This window comes from Nilaparvata lugens, chromosome 8 (genome assembly GCF_014356525.2).
Source record: "Nilaparvata lugens isolate BPH chromosome 8, ASM1435652v1, whole genome shotgun sequence".
Lineage (NCBI taxonomy): Eukaryota > Metazoa > Arthropoda > Insecta > Hemiptera > Delphacidae > Nilaparvata > Nilaparvata lugens.
The window spans coordinates 47577411-47590200 of NC_052511.1; the positions used below are offsets into that span (position 1 = coordinate 47577411).

General features: G+C 32.5%; 1 protein-coding gene across 1 annotated transcript in view; it reads left to right on the forward strand.

The window, feature by feature from the left end:
• The window catches only part of LOC111046928 (alkylglycerol monooxygenase), a 40144-nt gene that overhangs the window by 7894 nt on the left and 19460 nt on the right, over window positions 1-12790 (forward strand). Inside the window, 4 exon segments of the mRNA XM_039434964.1 lie at window positions 2556-2788; window positions 5913-6040; window positions 9860-10011; window positions 11324-11427. Of these exon segments, the coding sequence (XP_039290898.1) occupies window positions 2582-2788; window positions 5913-6040; window positions 9860-10011; window positions 11324-11427 (591 nt within the window). The 5' untranslated portion in view covers window positions 2556-2581.

Below are 12790 nucleotides of genomic sequence, written 5' to 3' on the forward strand. Positions count from 1 at the left end.
TCCAAAACGTTGAACGACATCGGTTTCAAGTGCCGTTAACAAGTTGCAGAATCAAATACGTCTATTCAACGGGTTTCTCAATATTTTTAAAACGTTTACCGGCATCTGTTTTTCAGATTCGAGTCCCATTTTAGAGTTTCGGAATAGAATACGTCAATTTGCATCCTATCTATGTGTAACCTTATCTAAATTTGGGAGAGGAATAGCACAAGGTTACCTTATTTTTTATCTCCCTATCATTTTTGATGATGTACTTATTGTATGAATCAATTGATAAGAGAATTAAGAATACGTTAATTCAACGGGTTTCTTAAACTGTTTCAAAACTATCAACTATGAAACTATGTACAGTTGCAAAAGTGATGAGTTGACTTTGAAGTGTCAAGTTGACAATTTAATTGCGCCAAGTGTCAATTATTGTTGTTATAGTGCCAGTAATCCCCTTTACTGGTCTGGTTATGATAGTCTTCAATAGATATGATGTAATACATTTTAAATAAACTGTTCAGTTGAATAAATTATCATCAATTCCCTCGACTAGTGAAAATCGTAACTTTTTAAAAGGAAAACTTTTCAATTTTCCGGTTTTAATATGGGAGTCATACATGAAGTTTGTGAGACTTATGTGTCTATATATGTGTGATAGTCTGAGTGCAGTTATGATAATTATTCAGAAATGAAATAGTAACATCATTTGTTGGAGTAGTAGGTGAGTTGATTCAAAACCCATAGTATTTTTCTTTTTCTCATTCATACTTTAGTGATTCTACTATATTTTCAATTCATAACTCATAGATTGTTGAGACTTTTGTATTCTCCAAGGGTTGTTATCAATAATCAGTATCTTATATCATTCACTTTCCTTGCCCTATTACCATAGGTAAGGAAAGTATTGCTTTCCGAAAAAAATTAAGGTATCCCAATTTTTTGTTTTGAAGTACTCTCTTTAAATATCTGTATTAATATCAATAAATCTATAATACACCTCAATATCTGTATATCCTTTTAGTCCTGTCACTATATACATTGGTGCTTGCAATTTAAATTCCCGTGTGCAATATACAGAATGGCCCAAAAACCTCGTATTTTCGGTTCATTTTTCAGTTTTCAGCTATTTCCGCCAAATCAAATGATCGGACAGAAAAATGTTTTAAGATTATAAAATCTTTACTGGACTATTTTTCTTGATAAGGGCTACTCGAATCCGCATGAAAATTATTATATTGCAAATCAATGAAACCTTTTCTCAACTTACTTTTGTGAGGAATTAAAAAACTTTTTAAAATGTTTTGCTTTTAAATTTCATATATCAATACGAAGTGTAAGGTCGTTTTTGGTCATTTTGTAAGGTCGTTTTGTTCGAAGTGTAAGGTCACCACGAATTATCAAATATACCGGTATCATAATATATCCTTTATAGAGGGCAGTGGCAAGACAGAGAATCGGTTTCACTGTATCTTTCTCTACTGCTATTATAGAGTGGTTCTCACTATAGTGTTTTTGTTATAGTGACAAACTTTTGGAGACTTTAATTTTTGTTCAATTCTCTTTCCAGCAAATCTGTAGCACCCCCGCTGTAAAATGCTGTGGAAATCTTCTGATGTAGGCAGTACCTAAGAAATGAGAGAGTTCATCAGGGTGATGTTTTTGTTATACAGTGGTATCATAGATTAATAGATCAATTTTCAGAAACTTCAATTTCTGTTCAATTCTCTTTCCAGCAAATCTGTAGACCCCCGGCTGTAAAATGCTGTGCGAATTTTCTGATGTAGGCAGTACCTAAAAAATGAGAGAGTTCATCAGGGTGTAGTGTTTTTGTTATACATTAGTATCATAGATTAATAGATAAATTTTTGGAAACTTCAATTTTCGTTCAATTCTCTTTCCAGCAATTCTGTAGACCCCCGGCTGTAAAATGCTGTGAAAATCTTCTAATGTAGGCAGTACCTAAAAAATGAGAGAGTTCATCAGAGGGTAATGTTTTTGTTATACAGTGGTATCATAGATTAATAGATAATTTTCGGAAACTTCAATTTTCGTTCAATTCTCTTTTCAGCAATTCTGTACACCCCCGGCTGTAAAATGCTGTGAAAATCTTCTAATGTAGGCAGTACCTGAGAGAGTTTATCAGGGTGTAGTGCTTTTGTTATACAGTAGTATCATAGATTAATAGATAAATTTTCGGAAACTTCAATTTTCGTTCAATTCTCTTTTCAGCAATTCTGTAGACCCCCGGCTGTAAAATGCTGTGAAAATCTCCTAATGTAGGTAGTACCTGAAAAATGAGAGAGTTCATCAGGGTGTAATGTTTTTGTTATACAGTGGTATCATAGATTAATAGATCAATTTTCGGAAACTTCAATTTCTGTTCAATTATCTTTCCAGCAATTCTGTAGACCCCCGGCTGTAAAATGCTGTGTGAATCTTCTAATGTGGGCAGTACCTGGAAAATGAGAGAGTTTATTAGGGTGTAGTGTTTTTGTTATAGAGTAGTATCATAGATTTAAAAGATAAATTTTCGGAAACTTCAATTTTTTTTCAATTTTCGTTTCCAGCAATTCTGTAGACCCCCAGCTGTAAAATGCTGTGCGAATCGTGCGACGTGGACGAATCAGCTGACGTGGGCAATTTCTCGGTGGCCTTCTTTCTGAAGCAGGAGATTGAGCATGCGTCCAATAACATCCTGCGCTCTGATTGGCTGACGGGAGCGGGTAGGCTCTTCTATATAGTCGATCCAGCCACTACTACGTTCAAGAACCACAGGGATGTCCCGCCGTTTTTCAGGCAGGTAAGACGACATTTATAGCAGAAAATAATCCAGACAAATAATAATTGAATCGGTGTGAAGAGAAAGGGAACATGTCAAAAATCAGAATTTTTCAGGGGAGAGAAAAAACTAAATACAGATAATTTCATATATTGATAATTTCAAGATTGTTTTTGTCATTAGGGTGCAAACTCTTTTAAGACAACAATTTTAATCCAGTACTTATATAAGATTCACCCCTTAAAATTGAGTTTTTTGTTAACTTCCTTTTACTCATAATGATATTATAAATTATCACCTTCAACTTTTACAATAAACACCTCAACCGAAAGCAATCTAACCTCAAAGCAATGCGTGAATCAAACGTAACCTAACAATAGCATAAAAATCACAACTGACAAAAAGCTGATTTACGAATGTTCGGCGTTGAAAGGAGACATGTGTGTCATGACTAGTTCCCTTTCACTCCAGTACAGCAAAAATACGATATCTGTTTCTCGTATAAAGAGAATGCTGACATGTTCCCTTTCAACTCCAATCGATGTATCCCACAGTAAACAATGTCAAATGTTGAAATGATCAACCATAAAAAATGAAAAATTTTGACATGTTCCCTTTCTCCTCAGGCCTATTCAATTAGATATCTTTACTCTATGGAGAAATTTATATCATTTGATAGCAGAAAATAATAATTGAGAAAAAAATTGAATGAATAGCATATACACTTCATGGAGAATAGATCATGTCAGAGGCCCTGAAATTGATCAGTTGCGACCTGAAAACTCTGACACCAGACCTGAGCCAGCCAGGTCACTCGATATTATTATTATAGACAATAGAGAAAATATTATAGAAATAAATATTATTTTTCAATTTTTAATATTAGTTTTTTGAGCAGAAGTATTAGTACAGTAAATGTGGCGAATGCTGACTTTTGGTTATATTATATGATTTCATTTATGGCGATGTGTAAAGAGATATATTTACAGAGGAAATTACTGAGATGTTGCAATTATTCAATGCTAATGAATTAATTTATAATTAAACGAAAATCCAAATTAAATGCTGTGAATCACCCCGAAGACTTCTGCTACTGCAATATTGACAACAGGGTAAAAAGCTAGATGGAAATTCGATGAACGCTTCATTCAAAATTATTTTTCAGCCCGGGATGACAAATATTTTTGAATTGTAGTGTAGTGCTCATCGAATTTCCATCTAGCTGTTTACCCTGTTGTCAATATTTGTAGTAGCAGAAGTCTTCAGGGTGAATTACAGCATTTAATTTGGATCTTAGTTTAATAATAATAATTATTGAGAAATATTTCTTTGTATTCTTACATTGTTATATTTTTAGCATTTGCTAAATTTAGCTAATAACTTGTTATCGTTGTTGTGTTTTTCTTGTAATATTGTACTGTTCTTCATGAGAAACAATAAATGCTATTCTATTCTAAAAAAATACTTTACTCACTTCTAATAAAGAATAGTCTAGGTCTAGTCTACTCTATGAAGGAGAGTAGAACCTATCAGAAGTAAGAGAGATGAACTATTAACCCGTAGAAAGAGGGAAGGAATTATTCAACTTCTCTGAATAGCCGTTATCCATGTTTATTGCATGTTCAACTATTAACCATGTTTAAAGAGTTCAACTATTTACCCATGTTCAACTATTAACCCATAGAAGGAGAGTCGAAATTATTCAACTTCTGTGACTATAGCCGTTATCCATGTTTGACTATTAACCATGTTTAAAATGTTCAACTATTTACCCATGTTTAACTATTATCCCATGGAAGGAGAGTAGGAACTATTCAACTTCTGTGAATAGCCGTTATCCATGTTTATTTCATGTTTAAGTATTAACCATGTTAAACCATGTTTAAAATGTTCAACTATTTACCCATGTTCAACTATTAACCCATAGAAGGAGAGGAGACATTATTCAGCTTCTGTGACTATAGCCGTTATCCATGTTTATTGCATGTTTAACTATTAACCATGTTTAAAATGTTCAACTGTTTACCCATGTTTAACTATTAACCTGTAGAAGGAGAGTCGAAATTATTCAGCTTCTGTGACTATAGCCGTTATCCATGTTTATTGCATGTTTAACTATTAACCATGTTTAAAATGTTCAACTATTTATCCATGTTTAACTACTTTAGTATTAACCCATAGAAATTATTCAACTTCTGTGACTATAGCCGTCATCCATGTTTATTGCATTATACATTTAATATTATAGTTTTCAAAATTTGAAAGAATTCGTAGAATGAAGGAGGGAACTGTTCAAATTCGGTAAATAGCCGTTAAATTTATTCCATTTTCATCGTATTATACAGAGTGAGTCATATGTATGGGAACCCTTCAATAAGTTGGAGACTGTTGTAGATATAATACTGTAACTTTCAGGATAAGTTATTGGTCAAATACTCTATCTTTTGACGTACACTGAATTTAACCCCTCATAAGGGGGTGACTTAGGGGTTGTAACTCGAATATTTTATATATAAACACCCATTGTGTGGTACATCATTTTAAAGGCCTTTTCAAAACGAGAAAGATGGCATCACCAAAATGTTCTATGAAACTTGTATCCGAAATGGCGGCTGATTTTCAAAGAAATAATTGATAAATTTTAATCATCCCCTCATGAGGGGTTGAAATTCAGTTGTATGTCAAAAGGTAAAGTATTTGACCAATAACTTATCCTGAAAGTGACAGTATTATATCTACAACAGTCTCCAACTTATTGAAGGGTTCCCCATACATATGCCTCACTCTGTATAAATCTGTAATAAATTTCAGAACGCAATTCCATTGTAGAATATTTGTATCAGAGAGAAACTTGTATCACAACTTTTAAACGCCTTTCTTTCTATTGGTGAACGCCTTTCTTTTAAACGCCTTTCAACTCAATCTGCGTCTGCGAGACCTACTACGTCATACAGCTTCGACCAATCACAAGCGAGCTAGTCAGTTGGAGTCCCCGCCTACATTATAACACCTTCTCATTGGCTGATGCAACAAAATGGCTTCGCATTAACAATATTTTCATAATTTTTGCCGCAACCTCACGTTTTAATCCGCCAATTAAAGAATGTTTTCATTTTTTCAATGTGTAATTTGCATTATTTTACAGGCATGGCCCTACTTCCTAGCCTTTATCTTAATAGAAAACATCATCCTATGGTTGAAAAAGAAACCAACGATGAGATTGAACGACGGGATCACATCGATATCTCACGGAATATTCCAAGAGTGTGGCAGGTGGGTTTAATCTATTTCCTATGAATAATCTATGATAATCTAACAACAGGAAGTAATATGTCAATATAATATCATTGAAGTACTAGGACCGGAAACACAAAAGCCTGTTAAATTTCAATCAAGATCAGATCGAATGCTAGGAGAACTAATCAGAGAATACGTTCTTGAAAATAAGGCTTCTCTGATTGGTTTTCATGGCATTTAATCACGGTTACAATCTAATAGGCTTTTATGCAACCGAACCAAAATGATAAAATAAACTGTATATAATTTATTGTAATTATTATCTACTATTTTGTTTTGTTCTACCTGAACCAATAACTTATCAATAAATATATTATTCCTTCGATAATGATACCCTATCTTATCACTTCCAAAACCAAACTAGATCAACAATTAATTTCAATTTCAAGTTTCATATTTCATCGATATCATTTCCCAAACCAAACTAGACTGTCGATAGATTTCTCCATTGTAACCAAATACTCTCAAATGCAACATTGTGGCCTCGAAAACCTCAGCAAAAACTTGAAATTTGATAAATCTTTTGTGGAAATTACTGACGGATTAATTGTTGAGCATGACTTGTCTTCAGCGATCGAACCGGTTTCCTTTAAAAAGTTGAATGAACTGTGGTGAGTTTCATTTCAAACTGACAGAATTCCTCATAGACTAACACCAATACTTGCCGTTCAACCAATACTGACAGTTGATAATTGAATGAAATACATTGAGATTCACTTAATTCTGTCAGAATTCCTAATGCAGTTACACCAATGCTGCACATTTAACCGATACTGACAGTATGAAGCTGAATGAGCCGTTGTGAGAATCATTTCAATCTGGCAGCGTTTACTATAAACAACATCAATAGGTTCCCATTTAACTAATACTGACAGTGTGAAGCTGAATCATCTATGATATTGAAGCCCAGTTAAAATAAGTGAATGACTCAAAGTTGCAGACCTGTTATGTAAATGTCAAAGGCAACAGTTTAATCTATAGTAACAAATTATTATTAGGTGGCCTACAGTAATTTGTAGTTTGTAGCTATGATTTATCGGACACGTTGTAAATATTTGTCAATTGAATATTGTGAATGAAAGCTTCTAAAAGACCGGATAAATAATTATTTATCGTATAGTAACCCTACTATTATAATTATTATAAATGGGATAAAGTGGATGTAAACTCGTAGAAAACCAGGTAGATTTAGTACAGTACTTTGTAGCCATTATTCATTGCAGTAGTAAAATATTGTCAATGAAATATTGTGAATGGAAGCTTCTAGAAGTCCGGATAGATGATTATTTATCGTATAGTACTATAATATTGTAAATGGAATATAGTAGATGGAAACTTCTAGAAAACCAGGTAGATTTAGTACAGTACTTTGTAGCCATTATTCATATTGCAGTAGTAAAATATTGTTAATGAAATATATTGTGAATGAAAGCTTCTAAAAGACAGTAGACGTGATGATGTTTTTATCGTATATAGTACTATAATATTGTAAATTGAATTTTATAGTAGATGGAAACTCCTAGAAGACCATTTAGATTAGTACAGTACCGTAACTTGTTTCCATGATTAATCACCCTTGTAGTAGGAAATTGTCAAGGAAAATTTGTGAATGGAAGCTTCTGAAAGTCCGGATAGATTATTATTTGCCGTATAGTAAGTTACTATAATAGTTTGAATGAAATATAGTACATGGAAATTTCTAGAAGACTATTAATCTTCTAGTAGATTAGCTTACCGATTGATCATATTAAAGTGAAATCATTGGCGATGGAGAATATTATGATGAATGAAAACTTCTAGATTTTAGAAGACCTGGTAGATTATTTATTGTATAATGAACACACTTTTTCTATATATTTTCACACGACATGCAGTCAAATATCTAAGTAAATAATCAAATCCGTTTACTTACTGACTGTAGTAGTTTCGACCAGCTAGCGATCATTTCCAACAGTTGACTGTTTTGACTGTTGAAAATGATGATCGCTAGCTGGTCAAAAGTACTATAGTCATTAAGTAAAACATTTTGATTATTTACTTAAATATTTACTGCATGTCGTGTGAAATACATAGGAGAAAGTGTGTTAATACATTGCAGCTCGGAATGGAACAAGAAACCATCACCATGTATAATGAAATTATTGTAAATGATACAGATTGAATGAAAGCTTCTGGAAGATGAGGTAGATTAGCCTACTGCTTATAGTAACTGATAGATAATGAACTGGTGGATTATAAAGTATTGATTGTAAAGTGAGAGTATGACTCTTACAAGATCAGATGAGAACTTGATCAGCATTTTTGAAAGAAAGATTCTCCGCAGAATTTTTGGAGGAGTGCTGTTGGATGGAGTGTGGTGCAGAAGAAAGAATCTTGATCTTTACAACATGATTGTATGCGGTGGCTCCTATCCGAGTAGGTAGGCTCAGGTGGGCAGGCCATGTTGTAAGAGCTGATGAGTCATTTCCACCAAAAAAGATAATGGCTTACAACATGGAAGGTAGAAGACCTCCTGGTAGACCAAGGTTGAGGTGGATGGATGCAGTTGCCGGAGATGCAAGAGTTGTTGGGGTCAGGAATTGGAGGCGTGCTGCCATGGATAGAGTAGAATGGTGGCAAATGTTAGAGGAGGACAAGATCCGCTCTGGATTGTTGAGCCAATAATGATGATGATGATGATGATGAAAGAAAGAGTATTGTCAATGGAACAAGGTTGATGGTTGAATGGATGCTTAATCTTATAGTCAAACTATTGTCAATAAAACATGATAAATAAATGCTTCTGGAAAATTATAAATTCAATCATGCAACACGCAAATAATAACTTATACGACAACACATATCACCTATAGTGGGGTGTATATTATAATATATCCATTGAATTATCTATGCCTATTAAGAAATTATTCAATGCATAAAAACTTCTTTGTTTTGATTTTATTAAATTTTATAGTACCTATTCAAATTTGTATTGTAATATTGTTTCTGATGAATAAACTTTTCTTGAAAATTTGAATTTGAATCTTAACTGAAACTACTGGGAGACTATTGTTTCAAAATGATATCAATGACAATAATTGGAAAATGGTTAATACATTATGTTAATGTAAATGAAAACTTCTACATTTTAGAAGACCTGTTAAATTATTTATTGTATAGTGGAAATATTGTGAATGAAACAGGTTGAATGAAAGCTTCTAGAGATATGAGGTATCATGTTAATTATTCAATATCGGGGCACCGAGCTTCGCTCGTTATTTTTATTTATAGATATACAGAACACAATTATCTCTAAAATTATCGTGTTTATATTTTACAGCTGGCTGTACGTCAGCTTATGAATTTCGGGGATGTGATATTTTGATTTTTCACATACTCACTAGCTCACTCACTTTTTTACTATCCATAGCTGTTTCAGCCAAGGATGAATTATCCTTTCAATGTCGTTCAGCGAGTTTTCCCAAGGATGAGACCTAGTGCAATCGAATTTTTATATCATACACCTACTATGTTCCAAATTTCGTGAAAATTGTCAAAGCCGTTTCCGAGATCCGTTGAACATAAATATATACCCATTTAACCAGATAACCAGATAAACAGATAACCAGATAACCACATAATCATATAAATATATACAGAAACTGCTCGCCTAATATAATATGATGAATTTGGAACTGGACTACTTAATTTTATGAAGGAACAGTTTTGGACTAGAATCTAAAATCCTACCCCAGTTTCCATTCGATTTGTATAAGTTTTATGTAGAGATGTTTTTATATGTATTTTTGATTACAGGTTATTGTTCAGAGGAGCCGAGAGCGCCCTCTATGTATATATTTACGAGAACTATAGACTGATGGAGCTCCCCTGGGATTCTCCTATGACTTGGTACATAGCGGCCATTGCTGTCGACTTCTGCTATTATTGGGTACACCGAGCCAGCCATGGTGAGATAGTGCTTCAATAATACTATAATATAATACGTTATGTATAATTGGATAGTACTTATTCAAATTTATTGCTTCAATAAAATTATATTTGAATTATATTCATAGTACCTAATATTTGAGGATTGATTCATCAGAAATGACTTCATTTGAGTGTATTGTAACTGTCACCTGGTCATATGTGGAAATATATATGAATCATATATTTATCTCATAAAGATCAGGATTTTAGAGTTTTTGAATTAAAAGTTAAATGAACAGTATTTTGTCTTTGAACAATCTTTGTCATCGACAGGAAAAATGTTTATTCATATGTTGTCAATATTAACGTTAGGTTCTCTTGTTTCTAATAACAAACGTGCCGTTTGTGCGACAGATAAAAATATGTACTTGAAATGGCCTTCATGTTTGGCATTGACTGAACTTATATTAGGTTAATACCCAAAATTTAGCTTTTGGGGCAGAGCTCGTTCGTTAGGACTGTGAGTAAAGTCCGGCTGATCCAGTGAAAAGGCTAGACTTTGTTTCGTTTTATTAACAGTTATTCTGTCACATATCGGCAGTTTAAAAATAATTGTATTATTAAGGGAGACGGGTTCTGAACCTATTCATTGGTTCAGTTAATTTTTGTTTTCTAAAATACTAACTGTAAAGTCGTGACTAAACCAGTAAATGCCAAAGGGGGAAGCCATCTTCAAAAGGTAGGTGACTACTGGATAAGATCATTGTTCTTAATTTTCATAACCACAAAGATTGAATCATCTTAAGCAGCAGCGAGTAGTTTCCCCATTAAATTTTTTTGTCAAATTAATGTCAATTAATGGTGATTTGAGTGTGATTTTTTGTTTTTTATTCTGTTTTCAACCATAAAAATTTAAAATTCTTAGTTTTCGTGTTTTTTTTTTTAGTAAGAATGGATTAAATTTTGGAAAAGTGAAACCATAACCCTATTTCGGACTTTTAAAATGTTATCTAAATTTGGGAGAGAAATAGTTCAAGGAGTATCCTTAGTTTCTCTCCCAATCAGTGCTACTTTGTAAAAATTATGAATAAATGAATAAATATATAAATAAATTCAATTTTAATATTGTGTTTGTTTATTTATTTATATTTTATCTTCTTTTGGAATGGAAAAAATTGATATTTAGCATTTTAAACCGAAAGATAACAATTAAATAACGTTCTAGTATTTCTGTTCTCTCTTTTTGTTATCATAGTTCTTCCCCTCCTTACATAATCGGTAGTCCTTCCCGCCTTACATAACAAATGTATTCCATTGTGTTTCTCTTTTCTACTCTATGTTTTATTTTAGAAATCCATATATTTTGGGCACAACACCAAGTCCATCACAGCTCTGAAGACTACAATCTAACCGTGGGACTAAGGCAGTCTGTGCTTCAGGGATGGTGTGGATTTGTAAGTTCATAAAATATTTTATTTATCACAAAATTACAATAATTAAAATTACCCATATGCAAGCTCTTTTAATCCTATTAATATAAATATTATTCGATATTCAATAATTGAAATTTCTATAGTGATATGGGACCAGCGTAAAACTGTAGAATGGAAGATATGAGTTTTAATGTTTCTTAAAAATTTTGAGATTCAATTAGTGGAAGGAGAATTTCAAGTTTTGAATTCTCATACTGAAGATGACAGCATAGGTGTTGAAACATGAAAAATTTCAATAAATTCGTGGTATTTTCAGACAATATTCTAGTGTTCTATAAAGGAACAATAGTTTATTGTAATAAACAGATAGTTTTTTTTATATAGGCTGCATATAGTGCGGTCCACGTTATAATGGCAGAAGAGATTGATTGATTGATTGAGTACTTTATTTATGTAGATTACAATATATACTGGCTTATACACTTATATACAATAGCTTACAATACAGCAAAATTATAGATGAATTTACATAATATAGACTAAGAAAATAATTATTGAACTGTATATGATATGAAAAAGGAATTTGTAACATAATAACTATAGATAATAATCATATTGTTATGCATCTACATAAATTGGCGGAGCTTTGGACATATCAATGTCCATTCTTCGGAAAGAATATTAAAAATATCCTCCCCACTAACTCTCTACCAAAGATAGGAGAAAAACGTTGCCGATCCTTTGTCTTCTCAATGCCTTCTATAGACGGTAGCTGATACAGGTTTATTGATGTGATATTAACGGTTCATTCTCGTTTAAAATAATCAATTTTATTTTATTAAGCAAGCAGCAGTTACATTTTTCAATAATCCCATGATGAATTTTCATAATTAAGATGAAATATTTTGTTAATTAGTTATTAATTCTACATTGTTACAAGACTATCTGAAACAGAGCAAAGAGAGAAAGAGATAGCGCTATCCGCTTTGTTGAATGATAGACAAGGATAGCAATACCATTGCTAATCAAACACTGCCATTATAACGTGGACCTCACTATAGGCATGTTTGTATTTGTCATTTACTTCTGTGTTCTACTTTCATTCATTCATTCATTCATTTATTGTATAAAATACTATAATCATAATACAATTATGACATTGGAGGAAAAACTAGGCTGAGCCTGTACTATTTCTCTCCAAAAATTTTGATAAAATGTTAATGTTGTTCAAAAGATAAGGTTATGTAATCACACACTGCTTCGTCACTTGATTTTCGGTCCAGGAATGATGATTTAAAATTTTGAATTTTGAAGGTTGATTTTATACTCTAAATAAATCACAGAATGTATCACAATAAATTAAAAACTTGAGAAAAAATTTAAT